Below are 23,489 nucleotides of genomic sequence, written 5' to 3' on the forward strand. Positions count from 1 at the left end.
ACTGTACCTGACAGCCCTTAGTTAGACACCAGCAGAACTTTTCAAATCAGGCTGAGACAACAGGAGCTTGTCAACCTGTGTGTGTAATAGGGGGGAGCACACAGGCTTGAGCAAGAATGCAGTGGAGTTTGGTATCTCACAGGAAATAATTCCTGCTCACATTCATGGTTATTTAAAGGCCATGAACACAGGCCAAAGTAGAATACTTTTGCCTTTTCCTTTATATAAGATTTTTTAAAATTATTTTTTAAATTACTGTGGGAAAAATCCCAAACCTTTTAAAAGTCACTGTTCTCCTTCTCACTTTCCCCCACAACAGGGAAAACCTGTCAATAGTAACAGAGCTGGGTGACAGAGCTGCACAGGGACGTGCCTTTGGAAACCTGGGAAACACACACTATCTTCTGGGCAACTTCAGGAGTGCAGTTTTAGCCCATGAACAGGTACAACAACAGTGTGCTAGTAATGAATTCCGTTGTAGCAGAATATCAGATTGTTCCTGACCTTTAGTACATGTGTTATGTTGGATCTTGTTGCAAGCTTTCCAATGCAGGTTTTAAATCTGAATTGCACAAACTTCAAGTTTGGCTGTTCTTATCAAGCATTGATGACCTAAAGAATGCAATTTTTTCATGCATTTCTGCATGCAAATGTGTGTTACAAAACATAAAGTGGAGTAACTAATGCAGTTATTTCACATTTTTAAGCGTCTCCTAATTGCAAAAGAATTTGGTGATAGATCAGCAGAAAGAAGAGCATACAGCAACCTTGGAAATGCCTACATATTCCTGGGGGAATTTGAAACTGCTGCTGAATACTACAGGTGAGTGACTGCTGATAAACACAATTTATACCTCTTGTACAGTCTATTGTTGTGTCTGATACCGCAGCTCACTGTGGAACAGCCATCTCCTCAACATATACTTTGGAAAAACTTCCATTTGTTTAGCAAAGAAATTTTTCCTTTGTTGTTTATTCTGGTTCTTTTAAGGGAGGGGCAGCATCAATGCTTTTGTTTTTTTAAACTCTTATGCTACTTTAAATAGATTCTTTGCTGTACTGTAGACAGACATCTTTCCACTGCTAGGCATTTATTCCCATTATTCTAGAAGCAGGCATTACTGTCTCAGCTCTTGCTGAGTTCTGGAATGATCAGCAGCTTTCCTACCCTGTGATGGGTGCCTGTCTCAGGTGTGCTCACCAGCTGAGAGAGCACAGCACAGCAACATCGATTTACATCTTTAGTCTGTATTTTCAAGCCAGACTTGTCTTGATCTCTGCACCACTAAGCAGTTGCTGCTGTACCTGGGAAAGTAAAAGCTTGGTAAAGGTAAAGTATAGGTGTTATTAGCATCTGACTGGGATTTCAGAGCATGCCTGTTCTTAAGGAAAAAAGCCTCAGTACTGAGCAGATACCTCTGAGCACTCAAATCCTTGCTCAGCAGGGTTGGGCTGGCACGGTGAGTATAGGCCTGTCCTGCCCATGCTGGGAAAGTAACTGTTGTAACACTGGTATTAAACAGTGCAACCTGTCAGGGAAATTCCTACCAATTATTAATGAAGCAGTAAATTAAAAATGCTGTTTGAGGAATCAGCCTCCTCTCTAATAAAGTAGGTGGAAGTAGGTTGCAGTGGAGGGGAGTGGAAGACTTTACAAGTGGGAGATTGTAAGAAATTTAGAAGACAGTAATTCATTAGCTGATAATCTGCTAGCCTGCTGCCCTGATTTGTTTAAGTTGTATAACTGATTTTCAGTTGTGCATGTGCACTTCTGAAAGCTTTTCCTTGCAGTGGTTTCTGAGGTGACTGTCCCTCTCTTGCAGGAGGACTCTGCAGCTGGCTCGGCAGCTGAAGGACAGAGCTGTGGAAGCACAGGCCTGTTACAGCCTGGGGAACACCTACACTCTGCTCCAGGACTATGAGAAAGCAATTGATTATCATCTCAAACACCTCGTCATTGCTCAGGAACTACACGACAAGTAAGCCCTAAGAGATTGTTTAATGTATGTGTGACACTCAGAGCAAATCCTGTTACCTTCAACTCTACTGTCATTGTTTCCCCTGTGACAGCTGCATTAATGTGAATTCCCTCAATGCTGGCCTTTGGTTTTCATATGGCAAACAAAAATTACTCACAGTGGTATTTCAGCTAATGAGTGTGAGATGAAAGACAAATTGATGAATGACTGTTTGTACATCCTCTCCTGTCAGCACGTCTGTGTAAATTAAGGAAAAGGAATGCAGATCTGTCTTTCATGAGTTCATTATAATAATTCACCCTGTTTTCATAAGAATCTGTCTTCTACTTGTCCACAAGTTAATAATATGGGAAGGAGAATACAGCAGCAAGTAATGTTAATATTGCAATCCTGATTTCTGAGACCTTTTTTACAGTGTCAGGTGCAACCATAAATTTTTGCAACATTTCCTCATGTACCTCTTCTTAAGTCAGTAAGAATACAGAGGACTAATAAGGCATGAAAACTGAAGAAAAGTTAGGTTATACAATGTTCCATGCTTACAAAGCTGACTAACTTGTTTGCTGTGAGCTTAAAAACTCAAAGTTTTGATTAAACTTGTTCGTATTTATTTATGACCAGATCACACTCCTTTAAATACAATATTTAAGGTGTTGATGTTAGAATGGTCTCTGATTGCCTTTATTTTTTTGGCTCAGCAAATGGCTTTGGCAGTGCTGTGAAAACCTGACCTCTGGTGTTCAGCAGGTAGAGGTGTAATTGCAAATGTGTGTTGTTTTCAGAATTGGGGAAGGAAGAGCATGCTGGAGTTTAGGGAATGCTTATACTGCTCTGGGAAATCATGACCAAGCCATCCATTTCGCAGGAAGGCACCTGGAGATTTCAAGAGAGGTATGATTTTCGTACTCCCACTGTGTTGGCTGTTGGTTTTTGCTCTCAGTCACACAGGTTTTATGGAGGTGTGTTCATGCATCTGATTTTTGAGCGATGGAATGCATTTTGAATGATTCCAGGGACAGCTGATTCCATGTCATTTCACCCTCTCACTACAGTCAGCTCCTTAGTTCTAGTGTCATCACGGGTCCAAGTTAGTAGCCTAGCAGAGATTATTTTGGGCTTTGTTATGTTACATGTTAGTTAATTCTTTAAAAAGATGTTCTCAGTCTTTAACCAGGAAAACTTTTTCAGCCTTTTTCTCTCAGAAGTCTAGGGGACAAGGATTGCTTTACACTTACACATGTGAGTATTTGTTAAGGTAATACCACTGCTTTTATTTGCTTGAAGGTAGGAGACAGAAGTGGAGAACTCACTGCCAGACTTAATCTCTCAGATCTTCAGATGGTTCTTGGATTAAGCTACAGCACAAACAACTCCATGATGGCAGAAAGCCACGCAGTGGAAAACAGTTTGAATGGTATGTGCCTCTTTCTGCGGTACTTTCCCAACAGAGAACTTCTAAAAGAATCTCTTGTTTGAGTTCTTTACTGACCGTGGTTGAGTTTGCAAGTTTCTTGGTTTTCTCCCCAGCAGCTAAAAATGGTTCTTGCAATATTGGACCCCTTCAGCACCTCCTTCTCGGGAGGATTTATATTGTGAATCACAGGTTACTGCTTAGTTTCTTCACGTGTTCTATTTGTGTCTGTGTCTTGGACCTTGGAGCTTAGATGAGTACAGCTACAGCTTTGCAGGTGACACCATAAATTTTAATAATAAAAGATGAATTTGTCTCTTGAAGGTGGCAGACCAAGAGGACGCCGTTACAGTATGGAGAACATGGAACTTATGAAATTAACACCAGAAAAGGTTGGCACTTTGCTTCTTTCTGTTCTGCTGCTGAGATTGCAGTGAAACATTTCTGAGGGTGTGCTGATGCGCTATTTGCCTCCCTTTTTTAATTTAGTTCATCACAGGAGCTCCATTAACAGCAGGTCTAACAATACTAACAAATAACACTTTTGTCATGTCGGTAACAACGTGTGGCAGGTAATGGCTGTGGGAAGCTTGCTTTATTCTCTGCACAAATGAGAAAGAATGAGGTTCTGTAATGAGCATCAAAGGAATTCTTTCATCTCTTTATAGAGATGGGTTGAGATTGCAGCACGGAAGTAATTCAGAATAAAATTCCTAAGCTTTAGCTTAGCTTTTCTGAACACTTTTTCTTTGGTTACAGTCATTTTATAAACACTTAAAATGCATGCTATGTTTTTCACTTAGAGATTTCAACCAACTTGTAAACCATCAGAAGCTTCAACCTCCATCTTGAGTAAGGATGCTATGTGAGAGATGTTACAGCTGAGTCTCAGGCAAAACAACTTCCCCAAGCCCAGAAATCTCTTGGTGATGGGAGCTCCCACTTAAAATCCTTGTGTCAGTCTATGAGAGATTTCCTTCACATCCTGCCAGTGGGCTGGCAGTTCTGCATAAATGACTCCATTGGCCGGCTGAAATTGATTATTTTTCCTTCCATACTGGGATATCTAATTCCAGTCTCTTGAAATGAGGCAAAGCCTGTCATGTTAATCAGTAAAATCTCAAAGCACATGTACAGTCAGTACAGCTGAGGTCAGCACTGGTGCTCAAGAGCCTCTTTGGGTACTGCTTTAGAAACACTCTGTGTTTAGTCTAGGGCAAGGCCTCTGCAGGGAGCCTTGAAAGCTTTTGGCCATTATCAGCTGGGTTTTCTTACTCTCTGAATCTTTTTTATCTGGGAACTATTTTAAAATATGTATCCTCTTAACAGCCTGTGTCCTAAATATGCTAGAATGTGTCCTGTAGGTTTTGGCATTAATTTACTACTGCAATCTAGAGCTTACAAAGGGCTTTTTTCAAGGTACTTGTTGAGTAGAGTAACATCCATAAATATGCAGAGCAACCCCTGACCTGAGCACTGGGGTTTGATTGTACAGGATGGCATCTTCTCAGAGTCTGGGTGCTGATGTTCAGTAAACCCTTGAAAAGGGAAATCCACTGGGTAGGCAGTGTTGCTGGAAGATTTGTGACTGTGTCTGTTATTTCTGACGTTGAATCAGGAAAAAAACCGGGGTTGTTTGTATTCAGTTACAGCAGTCTGTCAGTTGTGGATAATTCTGTTTATTTTAGAGGAAGTTTTAGGGAAAATCTGTCAAGTTGATAAAGTTATCCATTCTGTTGTTTAATGAAAGAAGATGGGTTATTCCTGTTTTTTATTGTTCTGGCATTTGTCTCCCTCTTTCTTTTCAGTCTTTATTGGTAAGTTTGTGTACAGCAAAACTTGAAGGAAGGGTGGTTGTGTAGCTGCATTTGTACAAGGGTTTCTTTTGCTCTAACACTTTGTATAAATACTTTGTGTAATATGGGGTGGGTTTTTTTTTTCTTTTTTTTCTTTCCAGTGCTAAAATGCCAGGTGGGAAATGCCAGCTGTGCAGTTCAGCACTTACATTAACTGCCCTTCCTGCACTGCAGTCAGCAAGGACAATGTCAGTGTGTTTGATTAAACCATTATCTGATCATGTCTTAATCCATCAGGTGTTACAGCACAGTTCAGTTCTCAGACTGACCCGTAACAACACTAACCTGCTAACAGCAGCTCAGGAATCATAACCACATCCTTGTGGCTGCATGAACAAAATAGTGTAAAGCTGCCTCATTCAGGGGAGGAAAAGCAGCAGCAGCTAAGAGGTACTGGTAAATAAAATGAGAAGGCTTAATTTCCTGACTCTTGTTTTCTTAGGTTCCAAACTGGAACAGTGAGATTCTTGCTAAACAGAAACCACTGGTTGCCAAAACTTCAGCAAAACTTCATTTTGTAAATCGACTAAAAGGCAAAAAGTACAAAAATGGCACCACCTCCAAAGTTTTGCAGGATGCCAGTAATTCCATTGACCATCGACTTCCAAACTCTCAGAGGGTAGGTGGAGTGAGCTGTGGCAATCATTTACTGTGGCCTTTACTCATCTTTATGTGATCAGAACTGTGGAAAACACCTTCCTGCAGCTGTCCTGTTCAGGTTAACTTGATTTAAACACTGTGGCTCTAAAGTGATGTGAATCTGTCATTCTACAGCTCTCTCAGGGGTGGTGCCAGCTTTGAGATTTTTCCCACTACTGAAACATTTTATTCGTGGTGGATTTTTTGAAGTTAGAGCTCAGCTTGCAAGCAAAGTTTATTTCTAAGTCTCTTCTAGACCCCACATCTAGTTTTTCTGATTCAGGCAGTGGGTGATTATTTTGGACATACTTTTTAGGTTATTACACTCCTAAGAGAAGTCAGTTCAGAAGAAAAGAACTGAGTCATTTGGTCATAGACCTGAGGAGACCATGGCAACTGTTCATTGCTGCTCTTGTTCCTTTTTCCTCTCACAGGTGTTTGAGGTTTAGTTGGATGATGGCTGAGAATTAACTCCCATTGTACCAGGATCAGAGCACTGTTCCCTTCTGTTTCAGAGAATGAGACATTTCTAATATATTTCACTCTCCAAAATGCTGCCCTAGCAGCCCTCGTCCTATGATAGATCTCTGGCTATAGAAATGGTTTACTAAAAAAATTAATTTAATAAATTTCAGCTATGGAAATATCAAATATATTACTGGACTGAAATTCTGATGCAGTTGTCCCAGCTGTAGGCACTCTAAGGTCAAATACCCTAAATCTTCTCCCTTTCAGAAAAGCAGTCGTGAGACCATGGCAGATGAAGGGTTCTTTGATCTGCTGAGTCGGTTCCAGAGTAACAGGATGGATGATCAGAGGTGCTGCTTCCAGGAGAAGAACAGACTCTCAGCTGCTGCAGCGGCAACATCCTCTACTCCACCTAAAACCATGATAAAATGTAATTTTTTTTAAAGTAAAACCCGTATTTGACTTGACTTTTGCCAAATACTGTTTTCAAAATGTATTTGCATGATGCAAGACTCAGTGCAGCAGTGAATTCACCGCTGGGCTAACTTTAACTTGTCCTGTGTCCCGGGCAGCCTTTTCCACGTCCGTGGTGTCCCCGCACACGGATGAGTTCCTGGACCTGCTGGCGAGCTCGCAGAGCCGCCGGCTCGACGACCAGCGTGCCAGCGTCAGCGAGCTGCCCGGCCTGCGCCTCGGCCAGCGCGGCAGCCAGGCCGTGCTGGGCCACCTCATGGCCAGCACCAGCAGGGACCTGGATGACGACTTCTTCGACATACTGATTAAATGCCAGGTAAGTGCTTAACAACAGCTTCCGTCTTTGGGGGCTTGGTTTGTGCCTCCTGCCACTGAATTCCTGCAAGGAAGCCGCCGTCTTTATCGTGTGCTTTGAGACGCACATCAAGCTGGCAGGTAAGGAAGAACATAAGAGAACAAAAGAGCAGGGTTGGGGGTTTTATTGATTATCCAGTGTCCAGTAAGTCTAATTATGGTATTCATACCACAGTAACTATTAAAAGTAAGAAATGCTTAAAGAGCTATTACAAGGAGTATATAAAATGATTTTAAGTGTTCACACCTGGCTTGCTAAGAAGGGCACCTGATGCACCAGCAGTCCCAATTTATCAACTGAAAGAATTCAGTATCCAGGTTTTGGTGGTAATAGTGGTCCTCATTCCTATGAGGTTAAGTTTAAATGACAGTTTATAGCACTATACAAGTGAGGTGACTGATTTTCAATTAGAGCATGTGCATATACCAGTTAGACCAAAAAGAATTAAAAGGACTTGCTGGTTTGTCTGATGGATTGATAAGCAGCCCGAAATACAAATTTCAGATGCTGATCTCCACAGGTCAGTAAGTATGGTAGCCTGGGTGAGAAAACAGCACCTGGAATTGAGTCTACAGTGACAAGTGTTCATCAGCCTGCTGAAATATCATGTTCTGTTGCAGCAGCCTGTCTGTTTCGTTCTGTGAATCAAGCAAAGAATCTAGAAATATTCTCTTTTAGGAACTGAAAAATAATTACTCTCCTCTGATTAGTACAGATGCTACTGTTTCAAACAAGAACGAAGGGTTGCTGCCTTTGAGCCTTTTTGTCTCAAGGTGCCTGTCCCAGGTCCACCCACCACTGAAAGCTGTGCTGTCCTGCTGTGGCCACACTCCCTGCAGCAGCAGCCTGTTCCTGTGGAGAACGCTCCTCCCCAGCTCAGGAGACTGCAAGGAGCAGAGCCCAGCCCAGCAGGGTTTGCCACCTGCATTAAACTGTAGCCAGCTGCACGCTGTGGAGGCAAGGGGCCTTCAAGGAGAGCCTTCCCAACTCTCACACCACTGCAGCCAGTTTTTAGTCCCTGTGTAAGGAAAGGAAGATGACCATACTTCCTGGTGCATGAAACCAGGAACACCCTGTATTAATGCTAAAAATTCTCCTTCTGAACTAAGGGTGCTTAAATCTCATTTTGCAGTATGTCAAAGAACTGAACGGGGGGTCATTTTCAGACACATGGGGACAAGTGTGTCAGAGGAACCATTTTAGTTACACTTGGACTCTTAATAATTTCATTTAGCAAGTTTAACTTGAAACAAAATTTATAAATTAAATGTCTCTACTAGCTTTAAATCTGACAGCAAAAGTTTTTAGTAGTTTTTTCCACTTAATATTGTCCATATCGTCTTGTAAATATGCAGCTTTTGTTGCTTGGTCTGTCTGTAGGGTTCCAGACTGGATGATCAAAGATGTGCTCCTCCAGGAACTGCCAAAGGCCCCACTGTACCAGATGAGGATTTTTTCAGCCTGATTTTGCGCTCACAAGCGAAGAGAATGGATGAGCAGAGAGTCCACTTACCCTCAGCTATAAAGGGAGCCAATTCCAGCTGAAGACCCCAGAGGAATGTACTGTACAGCAGCATCCTGGGGATCATTCAGGTTTGCTGGAAAAGCACACTTGCCTTTTTTAAGATGACTACAGTTAGTAGCTCTGTCTCCTTTCTCCTGATTTTTCCCTGCACTAGCAGCAGCATCACACCTGTGAGCAGTAGTTACAGAGCTGCCCCTGTTCTTGCAGTTGGCAGCTGCTTTCAGAGCAGTCTGAGGTACTGGTACTGTGTCTCCCTCTTAATTGCCTCTAGTCTGTCAAAATTATTATGTCTTTTTTTCTCTGTCAATTCTCTCATTGCTCATGAGTGGATTTTACCACTGTCTCAATCCAGTGCAAGACTTTAATTTTTTATGTTCTTTTTAAAGAAAACTTGATTTTTCTGCTAATTTGTATCTCCTGAAAAGAGTTTGTTTTCTTTTATACTTTTTTTTAAAAAAATAATTAAAAAAAAAGGAGAAATAGCTTCAGTATTTAGTATCTTTGCAGAAACACAGTTTGGAAGAATCAATCATTTCTATAAAAAAAATATTAAACCCTAGTTTTAATTCTGTTTAATAAAAAATAGTTTTTTCAAACATGATGGGGTTTTGGTAATATTTAGTTAACTGTTTCCTACATTAATTCAGAACAGTTGTGCAATCAGCAGAGGTTTTCAAAAAGTACTTACTTTCAAGAAACAGCTGCTCTACAGCTTGTGCCCATGCACCAAGAATCACAGGGGTGGTGAGCACTGGGCACCAACTCCCAAAGACCTGGGCCAGTTCCTGCAGCACCCCAATCTCCAGTGCCAAACACAGGAAGAGCACAGCTGCTGCTGCACAGCTCCCCTCCTGCTCTGGCTAAAGGTGAGCTGGGCTGGGGAACAGCCACTGCAATGTGCATCCCCAAGGCAGCTCCTGGTCCTGGCCCTGTTCAGCTCTGAACTCCCTAAAAACCGCCTGCTACGACATCAGGTTCTCGCTCTCTGCAAATCATTACACCAGGAGGAAATCCATAAGCTGTCCTAAAACTGAGCTGACAAGAAGCAAACTGATTTTCAAGAACATAAACCCAAAGCCAGACCTGAGACATCTGAGCTGGGAATGGGCCTTGCGGGAATTACTCAAAATTTATTGCACAAACCTGGTTTCCAACGAGCAGCACCATTCCAGAAACCTGGGTTTTTTTGGCCACTTAAAGGTTAACACCTTTATTTTAGAGTCCAGACATAGTGCATGTACTCACTCTCCCAGATTTTACAACCCTACCTAACAGCTTACTGATGTTCTCTCTTCTACACTTGAGAATGAGAGCAGAATTAGCAAGTACGTGACAAGGAAAGATTAGACAAAACTTACAGCAGAGCCTGGGTCTTCCTTAGTCTCTTTCCTGGGAGTCATGTAAAACACTCTTTTTCTTCTCTTCACATGGTTCCACAGCAGAACTTTTCCCTTCTAGGTTTTTATTAGGGTCACAGTTTTCTCCAGTCTCTCCTTCTGCTTTGCCTGTCTCCTGTTTTTGCTGCTCAAGTGCAGTTTCATCAGGAAGGTTTTCAGCTTTGAGAGTTTCAAGTCTATGAACTTCAGATTCAGTGTAAAACCTGTTCTGCAAAAAATTAATAATAATCTGTTAATTAAGCAATCAAAAGTGACAGCATCGATTGTTTCAAGTTCATCCCAGCTCAAGGGGCAGGGCTCACCCAAAGCATGAAAAGGATATTTTTTTTCCCTTGCAAAGCAGAACATGTAAATAAGCCCAACAGAGTATAAATCTTGTTTTGAATTTTGTGTAGTTTGCAGTGAAGTCAGCACTGCTTTTTTCCCCCACGTTTCTTCTGTGGGTTATCACGATTGCCCAGGCTGACATACATACCCATCTCTCAAAACTGAAGTTGTTTTTACTATAAAGGGTTTTAATTCAGTAGTCTCCTGCTACAGTTAGCCCCTGCAAGATATTTTTCCAGAAGAAACACATCCAAGACACCTCTGTCAAACTGCTCCTCACTTCCTTAACTCCCCTCTCCCACAGATCTGGGTTAAGCATGTTGTTTAAATGTGTTCTAGCAGGTGCCAGTGCAATCTGCTCAGTTTAATGCCAGCGCCCAGAGCACCAGGAGACACATCAGGCCCTGGTCTGTGGGGCTCTGGTTCCTGTGGGGCTCTGGCACCTGTAGGACACTGGCACCTGTCGGACACTGGTACCTGTGGGACTCTGGTACCTGTGCATCCAGTTCGTGGCTGGCGTGTGCTGTGTCCGGGCTCCTGCAGCCATTGCCCGCTCTGGGCACAGGGAGAGGCCTTGTGGAGGCATCCCCTCTGTCCTGGGGGCCTCTGGGGATGTACAGGTGCTTCTGCGCGTGGTACTCGTCTGCTGTCCTCCCATCGGCTATTTGCTCCTGTTCACCGGCAGGCAGGGGAAGACTTCTCTTCTGAGAAGATGTTAAGTATCTTAATGCAGACACTGATGATCCTGCACCGTAACAAAAAGCCTGGAGGGAAGGAAAAAACCCCAAACTGAACAAAACACCAAATATCCACGCCTATGGTTTTCACACAGACTTCTTGTCATATATCTGAAAGAGCCCGAAGGAAAAGCTCAGGTGAAGAGAAGAGCTCCAGCTGAAGCTCTCTGCAGGAACTGCCAGGCTGGATGCAGTTCATTGTTGGAGCTACACTGAGGATGCTTAAGGCTCTAACTCAATGCTTTTGTGTTAAATGCCAACTACATGCAACATGATGTAATGAGTCAAAGAAGAAATGGGAACGAAGGTGCAATAAACTGTCAAGAGAGTCTAAGATTTTTAAGCAGTTAAATGCTACTATATCCCACGTGGGGAGTGGGAAAGGAATACAGTTTGAATTACAAAACTTGGCTCTTTTAATTCCTAGACCAACTGCAGTATGAAGCCTTTGTCAAGAAAAAATTCCCTTGCAGGAGTAATTTCTTTCTGTTAAAAAAAATGTTCAGTTGTACAAATGAGAAATAGGTAATATAATAGATAATACTTAAATATATTTATATTTAATATTTAAAAAATAAAACTGAGCTTTTAAATGTAAGATGAATGTATACAAACCAGGACGGCCAGAGCCATCATAATGAGCACTGGAACCTGCAGAATTAACGGTATCTCCTTCATAAGTGCCTTGATGAATTCACCAATGCCTTGTCCTACATGCTTCAAAGGTTCAGTTACAAAGTTGGTGAAAGTTATTGCCAAGGCCTAGAAAAATAAATAGAAAACCAGTGTTGTCACACAAACAACAGCCATGAACTGTCCCTCTGGGCTTGGCACATACCTTTGTTGGTGGAACGAGCAAAATAGGATTTACAAGCAGAGTTTCGTAATACTTCTGACAGGGATCATCCTGAAACGTCCATGTACTTCTAAGCCATTCTGCAGTCAAAGCAGAGACAGACATATTTTTACTACTTCTTTTTTTACTACTTCTTAAAAATATATTTTGTGCACAGCAGCAATACAGAAAGGAGCATTTCAGTTACAGATGAAGAGAACTCTTCTAGATACAGTTCCAAAGTGAGAATTATATTTTACACATCTGAGATCGGCTTGGCAGTATAGTTTATCCAGTCAAGGGGATGCAGGAAGGAGAGGGAAGGCTGGAAAGAAAGAGAAGAACCTGAAGTTTTCCCCATGTATAATCGAGAAAGCTCTTTGGGTGACATCAGTTCCCAGAAGCCTCAGGGAAAAAAAGTCTCATCTGTGGAAACGATGAACTTGCACACTGTTCACAGCTACTACTGACACAGAGTCATGCTGTGTTATTGCTCATGTGCCAGACTGCAGGGGGATTGAAATTGTCTACTTTGCTTGCTCGATTCAAGGGTCTGTTTTAGTTACAAGCAGAAGTCTTACTTAAGGGAACTTTTACTACATTATAAACAAGCGATCCATGACATCAGTGTTTCTGTAGTTCGGTTTTACTGCAGTCAGAACATAAATCATTGACGTATCAAAAACAGAACAGAGTCAAGAAATTACACAGGAAAGACCGTAACAAGCACTCTAAGAGCTGCCAGCCTTCATCTACCTGCTATAGCACTGCATAGAACTAATAAAAAAATCAGCTTCCTCTGTAAAATAATAACACCTGAATAAACAATTGCAGATCCAATTCCTGAAATCCATTGTACTCACAGGCCTGATACATGAAAAAAAAAAGTCCTTGTCCTAATTCTGCCTGTCTGTCTTTTAGTAAACGGCACTGAATGGTACTGGGGATGGTGCTGGGGAAACAGGTAAGTTACAAGAAAAAGAAGTAAGACCATGACATACCCCAAGCAGAGTGCTGTGATCAGCTCTCCTCCTAAGGCCAAGAAAACAGTCTTATGGGATGGAAAAAGAGTAAAACCACATAAGCATGTATTGAAGAAAATTCCCTGTACCACTGATGAAGAAATCTGAGTATCCTGGGATACTATGAATGAGATTTTGTGATCCTAACTACTACTGCAAAGTACCAAGCCAAGCAGTTACCAAAGAGAGTTCCCCTCCAGTCCAGCTTCTCCACACAGACGCTGTCGATGTGCCCCATCTTGGCGATCTCTGCCTGGTGCTGAGCGAAGGCCAGCTGCAGGGACAGCAGGGAGGGAAACACGGACTCGGCTGGCTGCAGCCACAGCGCTGCTCCTCAGCCACTGAGTTTGCTCTCAGCAGCTTTGGCCTAGTTCCCCACATAAATGAGAACTTCCCCGTTGTCCCCTTGTAATGACAATTCCCCGTGTAATGTGTACTTAGAAAACTAATGTGTACCGAAACTATTTAATGGAGGTAAATTCTAAGAACTTCCTAGAAATGGACAAAAACCCTGAGATAATGGCTACCTCCAAGTTATTCTCCAAAAGGAGTCTGAATTGCCAAAGGACCAGACTCCAATATTCAAAGATACAAGTTCAAGGCAAAAGTAAACCAATGACATCTTTCCTTAAAATGTTTCTGGAATAGAGACACAGCTGTCATGCAACTACTAGTTAAAACATCCACTTTTATTTTCAAATAATTCCCATAAGAAATACCTGTATATGTTACAGTTCTGCCTTACGGTTTCCAACGGATAATCGAAACAGAAAAAATTCAGTCAAATCATCTGTTGCAAAAGCAACATTCTTCGCTGCCTCAACCCAAGCCATCCTCATGGCATTCCACCCCCATGCCAGAGGCATCCCACTCTCCAGCACTCCGCTATCCCTGGGTCTGACAGGCTGAACTTCAATCCTGACTGACAAGACGTGAGGGAAGATTTTGTGGTTGGGTGTTGATCTGGTAACTTAAATTCCTCCTCAACAAAACTGATCCTATTGTACCATCAGCCACTTAAACACCATTAATGAGGCATTTATCTGGTCTACCACATCAAACACAGTTTCTACCAGGGAATCTTAAGGAAAAAACTCAGAATGCATTTCTGTGTAACTTTTCTAGCAAGCTGCTTTAGTCAGAAGTCACATCTGCCTTGCCCACGTAGTGAAATCAGTATTCTAGTGCTCTCTGAATTTTGTGCATCTCTAGAGCAGGATAAAGTCATCAGGGTTTATTTTGCTCTTTATGCCTAACACACCCGTCAACATGCAAAAGAAAATGTTTATCCCGTTTTTTTATTTTGCAGTTAATTAAAAGCTATATATAAACTAACCAAAGGAACTACAGAACCTTAACTCCCTCATAACTGTAAAGTTCTAAGCCAAAAAGCCATTTAGATTATAGAACTTACCTTATACAGGTAAAGCCAATTCCATGCAAAACTGATGAAAAAATTTATTAATAAAATACGTTTTAGCTGAACAAACCAAAGAATACGTGTCCAGAGTTCTGTAGCTATTATAATTACAATGCACAGTAAGCACAAGAGCAGCTGAAAAAGAAAAGAGGAAAAAATTATGACCCACATTTGGAACTTTCCAAGCTTACTGTACAGTACAGATGAAGAAACTTCCAACTTTTGTTTTTACTGATGTCATTTACACAGAATAGCTGAGAAGTTTTTCTTTGTTCCCACAGCCCACCTGAGCAGCACAAGGCAGAACAGTTTAATGGCAGTACTAATACTCATTCCTGCCTTACATTGCAGTTGCTCATTTGTTTCTTGCAATATTTAGTTACTTCTTCCTTAGGATGTTTGTTATGTTAGCAACCACACTCCTAAATTGTCAAATTGGTCTCAGTCAGTGCTTGAGCAGTTTGTGCCTGCTATGAACCACAGAACAACCTGCACTCAGGTAAAGAGACAAAGTTACAGTTTGGGTATCAGCAGCAAACTTCAGAGAAGCACTTCACAATGTCAATCCACCTGAGGACCCCTATCAGAGTTACTTACAGCCTGCTTTTGTCATCTGGCTTCCAGGGACCCCTCAAATCTAGACAGGCTACTTGCAAGATCATGTCAGCATAAAACATTGGCATATTCTGAATTGTAAAGATTTATTCAGAAAGCTTCAGCTTATTAGAGATCCTCAGCTTAGCACTTTATAAATCCCATAGTCATGCTCTCCTCTCCAACACATACAATTTTTTCCACAGAATTTGCAAAAGCCTCTGACCTGTAGAGTTCAAATAGATACTTGTCTCAGCATAAATATATTCTAATTCTTGGAGAAGCCAACAGCTTCAACAACTACATGAGCAAGAGACAAACCTGGAAGATCTATAATGCATGAGATGTCAGTTCTAGTTGTTAAGAAAGCGCTAGAGCCTAATGAGTCTGGCAGCACAGATATAAAAGAAAAAAAAACAAAAAAACAAAAAAACCCCAAGCCACACCAGAAAAGAAGCCCCAAACCAAAGCTACAATGAGAACAGATTGAACATGGGAATAAAAAACTTGAATTCCTTCTTAAAGCAAATACATCCTTCAGCAACCACAAAAAAAAGTGACTGACTGAAAGTATGATGGGAAGAGTTGCTTTATCTGTGGAGTTAAAATGGTAATACTAATTTACTAGCACAGAGAAACTGAAGAAAACAATTAAAACCAATAATCAACCTTTAATCTCTTACCAAAAACAAATTATATAGATCAATTCCAAAGGCATCTTCAAATCTCCACCGCCAAGCTTGATCATCATGGTGCTTAAAATCGATCAGAATATCGCTCAGTGCCTCATCCAGGGCACCTGGCTGCCAGGCTTCCTCATTGACAAACCTGAGGATCTCCAAATATGTCTGTCTTGTAAGAATGATCTCAGCATCATAATGGACGTGGCCCACGTTTTCCTCAGGCTGAATTCAAAGCAAAGCAAGACAATGGTTAAAAGCTGCTTATCTGGAAATTGAAATGCATCCATAGGCCAAAGCCTGATCATATTCATGCTGTACCAGCACCCTTCTGAAGCAGACTGCAGGATGAAAACATGGGACAGGGGGCACACCATGATTCTGTAACCTTTTTGTTCATCTAAACTACATGAAACAATTCAGTTGGTTTGTAATCCTTCCATTCTACAGAAAAAAACCCTAAAAAAATAAAGTGACTTATCTCACCTATTACTAAGATTTCAGAGCCAGTGCTCATTATCAAGCAATAATTACATATACGCTATACATATACACTAGGTGTGCCTTGGTCACAGCTGGATAATACAGATAGAAACTATTATATACTAAAATAGTAAGTTTTACATTGCTAAACATAATGTTCCTTATTTAACAGTAATTTTGCTTATTAAGCAAATCAATTATTAAAAATCAATTCTTCTACCTCTGAATAAACAAAATCTCCAAAGACAATATAATAAAACGCCCAGCCCACAACTAAAGTACCATGCAGCCACTCACTCCCTTCAATATCCCTCCTAGTGAAGAGGAGAGTGAAGAAAATGGTAAACCTCAGGAACTGAGACAAGACCAGCAAACACAATAAAATATGATGCTAATAATACTATTAGTCATGAAAAGAGAAAAAGAAGGCAATAAAACCCAGAAGAATAAGAGGTGCCCAGTGCACCTGCTCCCCGAGCTCATCCTGCAGCAGCCATCGGCCCCTCCCGGCCACCTCCCCCAGGGGATGCTGAGCACAGAGCCGGGCTCTGCAATGTCCCTGTGGGGCCAGCTCAGCTCAGCTCAGCTCAGCCCAGCTCTGCTCAGCCCAGCTCAGCTGGCCACGCTCCCTCACAGCTCCTCCTGCTCCTCCTTGCTGCCACAAGGCACAGGGAAGTCCTTGACTTAGAGAAAGCACTGCTGAGCAGCAGCTAAAACACCAGTGTGTTATCAACAGTGCGCTCACACTGAATCCAAAGCACAGCACTGCTCCAGTTACCAGGAAGAACATACACTCTACCCAGCTGAAACCATGGCATAAAGAAAGTAATACGGTGATTCTTATATGGAAACTCTTAATAAGCTACTATTGCTTGATGGTTAGAATCACAGAAAAGTTTGGGTTGGATGGGATCTTAAAGATAATCTAGTTCCAACCCTCATGGGTCAGGGATACCTGCCACCACATTGCTCAAAGCCCCATCCAGCCTGGCCTTGAATGCTTCCAGGGATGGGGCATCCCCAGCTTCTCTGGACAACTTCTTCCAGTGTCTCACAATCCTCAGAGCAAAAAATTTCTTCTCAAGATCTAATGGAAACCTCCTCTCTTTCAGTTTAAAGCCATTCCCCCTTGCCCTAGCACTGCACACCCCTGTAAAAAATCCCTCTTATAGCCCCCCCCCTTTAGGTGCTCAAAGGGTCTCTAAGGTCTCTCCAGAGCCTTCTCTTCTCCAGGCTGAACAGCCCCAGCTCTCTCAGCCTGTTTTTGTAGGAGATGCTCCAGCCCTCTGATCATCTCTGTGGCCTCCTCTGGACTTGCTTTAACGGGTCCATGTTCTTCTCTACACAGGGGACCCCATTGCTGGACACAGGTTGGGTCTCATCAGAGCAGGGGACAGAGCCCTGCCCTGCTGCCCACGCTGCTTTGGATGCAGCCCAGGGTGTAGCTGGCTTTCCTGGCTGCAAGCTCACACTGCCAGCTTCACCAACACTCCCAATCCATTCTCCACCCAAGCCTATTCTTGTTCCTGGCATTGCCCCAACACATGTACAGGATCTTGCACTTGGTCTCACTGAACTTCGTGAGTTTTGCATGGACCCACCTCTCAAGCCTGTCAGCATCTCTCTGGATGGCATCCCTTCCTTAGGGGTTTAATTCTATGTGGGCTTTAGATTTCCTAACCCGCTCCCTGTCCCTCCTTGGACTCCTCCCACGTTACCTGTCCTCACTTCCACCCTCTGCAGGTTAACATGGCAGACCTACAAGACAAGCCTTAAGAGTCTAGAACAAACAACCCAAATCTGGCTCCTTCCAGTTTCCAGCTATTAACGTGACCACAACAAGGTGTTCCTACAGCTGCATTCCAGCAGATGTTTAGATACACTGAATTCACAAACCTTCCTTTGGATGCTTTACAGATAAATGACAACTGTGTCTCCTCAGCAGTACTGGAAGCACATACTCATATCATCTTTTCCTTTGCCATCCAGTTCCCTTCATTTCATTTAAAGTACATCAGCATAATTAATCAATGCTTGGTAACTGTGAAAACTACATAAAGCAGTAGTATGAATTCATTTTAATTAAGTATTTTTAAAAAATATTGTTCAAGTACTTACAAGGCCAAGTTTTCCAGCTTCATTTAAAATCTTATTCAAGTATCGCTTAAAAATATAAAAGCTACGGCTCTCATGTGATTTGGCGTTCCTCTTCTCACACTCTGCAATCTGCAGTTGTGCAAAAGACACTTTTATTCACTTTGCTCAAACCAGATTCTTCAGAGGAGAGAAATAACCCCAAATGTACCAACACATTTCTTTAGTTTAGCAATGATTGCATGGTTAATATGCCAGATAAAAAGCATATGCAGTCACTGAAGATACTACTTTCCACGGGACAGGCCAGTACTGGAGGTTTCACATCTGCTAGTAATATTCAAATCCTGACCTCAGTAAGGCTAGAAACAAATGTAAACATATGGATCTCCTTACATTTTAAGTTTGCATCAGAAAAAAAAAGCGGGAACAGCCAAAAATTCTAAGTAACTAAAACAACATTAAAATGACACATATCCCATTGGGTACCCAAATGGCCGAGGGCAGTGAGGGCCACAGAAGCAAGCCCACATCCTGGGAGGGGGTCTGACAGCAGCACCTGAGAGCTGCAGCTGTGTACATTGCCCTGGTCTCTGTGCCCACAACCCACCCCTCCAAATCAAACAGCACTGAACAGCTTGAGAACAGCATGGGTAACATGGTAACATCAGCACCACACCTTTCAACTGCTGACACTGAACAGAAGCACCCAGCTCCTATTGAATTTGTTACACTATAAACATTTCAGGAAACGTGTAGGCAGAACAACAACTTGAAAATTAATTCAAACCATTTCCAGTCTCTGCCTAGAGGTTCCCCCTCCATAAAGCATAAATTATGCCAGCAATGCACCTGTTTGATACTATCCAGAAAAGCATCATCAGAAGGCACAAACTATAAAACACTGGAAAATATTGTGAAGAACAAACCTTGTGTTGCAAGGAATCTATTACCCTGGAACAATGTGAGATTTCAGTGCTGAGTGTATCCACAGCCTTTTCCTCAGAGTCATGGTAGTTTGGCTAAAATTACAGAAGAAAACCATATTCTTATAATCCAAGAGTTTGACCAACATGCCCTGTTACACTTCTACAGTCACATCACTGTAGGAGCAAAGGAGCTAAAAACCGAGCACAGATCTTTGCTGCTATCACTCTCCCCATGATGCTCCAGTACCTCTCAGCTGTTATTTTTGGCTCCAGATGGACAGTTGCTTTGAGTTTATCTAAATGCACGCTGCCTTCAAAAGGTGAGGTCCTGCCTGTCCTCCCCCACTTGCCCTTTCCCCTCCTTCAGTGCTGGTGATCCACAGAGTGCATCAGATTAGATAATGGCACAGGCTAAAAACTGACTCAGCAGGCAAAGGGGCAGTTTTTAGCCAGGCAAATTCCCAGTCCAGCTGGCCACGCCGGCAGCCAGACTGCAAGTAAACACAAACCCCGTCTGGGGCTGCCTGCCTTTGCCGACGGCAGAGCACTCTGTGCTTTCTGTTCATTACTCAGGCCCAGTCTGAGCAGTGCTGCTGCTCCACAGCCAGGCCTGCACACTGAGGGAAGTCTCCAAGAGGAAGCACAACAGCACATGAATCGATGAACTCGTGCTGAAACAAAGTTTGGTTTTGAGGGCTTGAGCAGCCCACACAGCCCGTCCACTTAAAACCTCTCTGCAGAGCAGAAGAGAAATGCTGAGAAGATGGACTAACACAAAGCACTACTTTTTTTCATTTAAGATGAAGTTCTGTTTTTGCAGGAGATGATAATAAAGCTACTACTTTTTCTGTAAAAACTGAAGCACTTGGGCTCCAGGCTCCAAGACTTCAAAGCTTGCTGCTGGATCTTAAGGATGCTAATGGCTATCAGGTGGGCTTGCACAAGTTGGAGGTTGATGAGAAAAGCTGTGGAGAGCAATAATGCCCTCTGCATCTTTTAAGCTTCAGAAAATTATATTCTGTGGTGCTTAAACAGTACTGCTCAAGACTGCAAAACCAAACTTGAAAGCTGAATAATGGCAAAAATCAAGGGTGCCCTTACAACCACCCCCAGTTTACAGTGCCATGCATACATGCACAAGATAAGCAACACACATCTCATGGTATTTAGAGTCTGCTCCTCATACAAGACAGGGGATACAATTCATCTTGCTAGAACTACTTTTTTCCTACTTCATCTTCTCTTCAGTGTTAGTGAATCATTAAAAGTACAGCACTCAATCCCTATTCTCATCTTCCTTATGAAAACTGAGGCTCAGCATTATGAAACACCATTGACTTTCACAACAGTCCCACACAAGAAATGGGAAACTCGCTCCTATTGCTAGGAAACTGGTTAATTAAAATAAAATACAATAATTACCTTGAACTCCCCCAACTTCTATCAGTTAGGAACCCCATTTTCAAGATATTTAGCACTATACTTGAGAGACTAGCAAGAGTTGCTTAACCCAGTTATTTCTCAGAGCAGTAGCCTGTGGCGTCACAATCTGTGAAATTCAAAAAGCCTGCCGGATAGGACTTGATCTGAGTGCAACAGAAGCTCACCAGGGAAAGGTCCTGAACTAATTACACTGTATTTTCCCTTGAAATGTTAACCATGGACACAAAAACTTTTCAGTGTATGGGTTCAGACACAACATAATAAACCTTTAAAAACACCATACCGCTACTGTCACCACTTAAAGGCAATCTTGCAACAGCATTTAGCTTTTTGGGAGAGACACAAACCCTTTCTTTTTCTACCTTATACGGTCTTCTCATTGTTCCTGATGCTGCATCATAGTTGAGCATATCCGTGGGGTCAATCCATTCATCTTCTTGACCTTTACAGCTTCCTATCAGCAAAACTGCACACAATACCAAGGGAAACAGCATCCTGTATCACTGAATGCAACAAGAAATTCAGGTATTTAGGTCAGAGTGTAACATGCTGTATGAAGAAAATGAAACAATCTTACATGAAAAAAACTACAAGTGGAGCTTTTTAAAAACTCAGTTCTCCATTAAGCAGTTTTAAATTCACTTTTATGTTTTTTTTCCAAAGAAAATGCTGGCAATAATATGCACAATAAACTGTATTATATGAGTGGATCAATAGCCCTGACTTCGTTATCAGCAGGTGTAGCACAGAGTTCAGCATTGCTAAATATAAATCTGATAAAATGGTGCAGAACTCCAGCACACTTCACCACAAGGGCACTGTGTTAAGAGTAAAGCAATTTTTTTCAGTCACATTCAGATTTGGCAGAAAAACATTTACATTTCAGCTGCTCCTCAGATACCAGAGGGGCTGGGGGTGGCTGTGCTTTGATGCTGAGGGATGGCCTATTCAGCACTAAAGAAGGAAGCATGGAGCCAGTGCAGCACTGCGAGTCCAGTCCCATTCAGTAAGAACTACCACAGCTACAGATTCACCCACTGTGAGCCTGTCATGTCCAACAAACTCTCCTGGCCAGACCATAGTCTGAGAACGTTCAACAACCCTCAGGTGCAAAACACTGAAATATGCTGAGCAACAGAAACGCTGGATTGTGAGTGATAAACACATTGTCTGCACGAGCACACGAACACATAAAACCATAAGCAATATAAGCAATAAACCGACAAGAAATCCGTTACCGTGGAAGACGACTAAAAGCGTAATCACCAACAGAAGGTGGCTCCGAATTTCCTGAGAGAGCACTCGGTGCTCGAGCCTTACCCAACAGGCAATCCTGTGGGGGAGGAGAGGCACAGCCCCCGACAGCCCCCGGATACAGGAATGGAGTCTCCTCTGACCCCCGCCCCTCTTAGCCTGTATTGATACTGGGGTTTTTGAGGCAGGGTAAAAGGTACAGCTTCAGCTGATGACACTTCATATTTAGGTGCAGTTTGAGTGACTTAAGTCATACATGTAAAGCCCGTACACATCTCACTTCATTAGCACACGCTGGTGTGGAAGTGATACGTACTTTCGAGTTAATGGAGCAACGTTCAGGTGTTGGTCACCTTTTGGGTCACACCTTTGGCTTAGCTTCCCCTGGCCGCATTGTTTTACAAAAGGCATAGCCACACCACCTCCTGCCACTCCACCGTCCTTTGTTCCCCCTCTGAGAGCGAAACACCACGCCCCCTCAGAGATCCTGGTCCTAAGGGTGCAAGGCAGCTTGTCCCTGGAGAACAACTGCCAAGGCTAACATTCCTCCTTGCTGAACTTTGATTTTCAGTATTTTTTCACAAACCGTCACGCAGAACTCACCTTGGCGAGCCTCGCAGGGACATCCCCGCCCTGCCTGGCGCCGCGGCCTGGTCCTGCCGCTGCGGCTCCGCCAGGCCCCGGGCCCCGCTCCGGCCCGGCGCAGGCCGGCACCGCCGCCCGAGCGCCGCAGGAGCCGACGGGGACATGGCGAAGCGGCTCCGCACGCTTCTCCCCCGCCTTCGCCTCCTTCACGCCGCACCGACGCCTCGCTCCGCCGAGACGCGCAGCCCTCAGCCCCTCCCCGCTCCTCCTCGCCCCGACACCGCGCAGGCCCCGGCCAGCGGCGCCCGGCCCGCCCGCAGCCCCGCTCGCCGCCTGCGGTACCTGAGGGGCCGCGGGATTCCCGGCGTTCATCCGGCGTGTTTACCCGGTTGTTTACCCGCTGCGGGCCGCCCGGCAGCCGCTCGGCCCGGCCCGGGGGCGGCTCCGCCCGGGAAGCGCCGCGGAGCAGCGGCCCTGAGGCGCCGTCTCGGCTGCGGGCCCCGCCCCGAGCCCCGCCCGGCTCTGCGCGCCCGGCGCAGACACCGCCGTCCCCAACGCCGGCACAGGAACCACGGGCCGGGGGACAGCGACGGATGTAAAGCCAGACCCGCCCTGAAAAGACACAACTTGGAATAAAATTAATGTCAGAAATCACTATTACTGCAGACATACCGATTAAATATAGAGCGCCAGCTTCGACCACAGAGAGACGACTAGAGAATCGCTATTTTCCTCCAAAGTAGCTTTGTATCCGCATCATTGTATCATACGTACATATTATTGCAGATGTATCTAACAATGAAAAAATAAGATTTTCAGCTCTACGCCACTGTATTATTACTTTGTGCACTGCATATTCCGGTACTTGAAAGCAGTATCCAAGCTCTTCAGTATTTTATAGTTCCGGCATACTTAAATCATAGGCCAAGCTGTTGTATCGTGGTTGGATTGAAGAATTATAAACCAAGAATTAAAAATAACA

At 43.3% G+C, this 23,489-nt stretch overlaps 2 protein-coding genes across 6 annotated transcripts in view; one reads left to right on the forward strand and one right to left on the reverse strand.

Moving 5' to 3' along the window:
• The window catches only part of GPSM2 (G protein signaling modulator 2), a 28,394-nt gene extending 19,089 nt beyond the window's left edge, over positions 1 to 9,305 (forward strand). Inside the window, exons 6-15 of one of the 2 annotated variants that reach the window (XM_040073214.1) lie at positions 320 to 443; positions 708 to 823; positions 1,824 to 1,979; positions 2,762 to 2,870; positions 3,264 to 3,393; positions 3,715 to 3,782; positions 5,689 to 5,865; positions 6,621 to 6,783; positions 6,926 to 7,143; positions 8,563 to 9,305. In XM_040073214.1, the coding sequence (XP_039929148.1) occupies positions 320 to 443; positions 708 to 823; positions 1,824 to 1,979; positions 2,762 to 2,870; positions 3,264 to 3,393; positions 3,715 to 3,782; positions 5,689 to 5,865; positions 6,621 to 6,783; positions 6,926 to 7,143; positions 8,563 to 8,727 (1,426 nt within the window). In that variant the 3' untranslated portion in view covers positions 8,728 to 9,305. The remainder of the gene's footprint in view (positions 1 to 319; positions 444 to 707; positions 824 to 1,823; positions 1,980 to 2,761; positions 2,871 to 3,263; positions 3,394 to 3,714; positions 3,783 to 5,688; positions 5,866 to 6,620; positions 6,784 to 6,925; positions 7,144 to 8,562) is intronic. The other variant, XM_040073215.1, reaches the window with a different exon arrangement.
• On the reverse strand, positions 3,224 to 22,978 carry CLCC1 (chloride channel CLIC like 1). 4 transcript variants are annotated; one of them, XM_040073217.2, is made up of 12 exons: positions 22,850 to 22,978; positions 21,031 to 21,171; positions 19,226 to 19,318; positions 18,321 to 18,428; positions 15,723 to 15,944; positions 14,440 to 14,580; positions 13,206 to 13,299; positions 12,007 to 12,104; positions 11,784 to 11,930; positions 10,926 to 11,195; positions 10,066 to 10,312; positions 3,224 to 6,765 (listed from the first exon to the last, which is right to left on the reverse strand). In XM_040073217.2, exons 2-11 carry the CDS (start codon positions 21,160 to 21,162, stop codon positions 10,085 to 10,087), a joined length of 1,533 nt encoding a protein of 510 aa, XP_039929151.1. In that variant the 5' UTR covers positions 21,163 to 21,171; positions 22,850 to 22,978; the 3' UTR covers positions 3,224 to 6,765; positions 10,066 to 10,084. The 4 variants fall into 4 exon arrangements, with proteins under 4 accessions (XP_039929151.1, XP_058277787.1, XP_039929152.1 ...); XM_058421804.1 differs by having other exon boundaries at positions 21,031 to 21,134; positions 22,850 to 22,924; XM_040073218.2 differs by lacking the exon at positions 22,850 to 22,978 and adding an exon at positions 22,526 to 22,546.
• Positions 22,979 to 23,489: the final 511 nt, after the last annotated feature.

The sequence above is a fragment of the Hirundo rustica genome, chromosome 9, assembly GCF_015227805.2.
Source record: "Hirundo rustica isolate bHirRus1 chromosome 9, bHirRus1.pri.v3, whole genome shotgun sequence".
In the NCBI taxonomy this organism is placed as follows: Eukaryota; Metazoa; Chordata; class Aves; order Passeriformes; family Hirundinidae; genus Hirundo; species Hirundo rustica.

Bases quoted from the DNA above. Each gene is read 5' to 3' on its own strand.
- CLCC1 (XM_040073217.2), bottom strand. From the start codon at position 21,162: ATGCTGTTTCCCTTGGTATTGTGTGCAGTTTTGCTGATAGGAAGCTGT. The intron at 19,319-21,030 runs GTAGAAAAAGAA...CTGTAATTTTAG, and splicing joins CAATGAGAAGACCGTATAAG to CCAAACTACCATGACTCTGA. The intron at 11,931-12,006 runs GTATGTGCCAAG...TTATTTTTCTAG, and splicing joins TGCTCGTTCCACCAACAAAG to GCCTTGGCAATAACTTTCAC.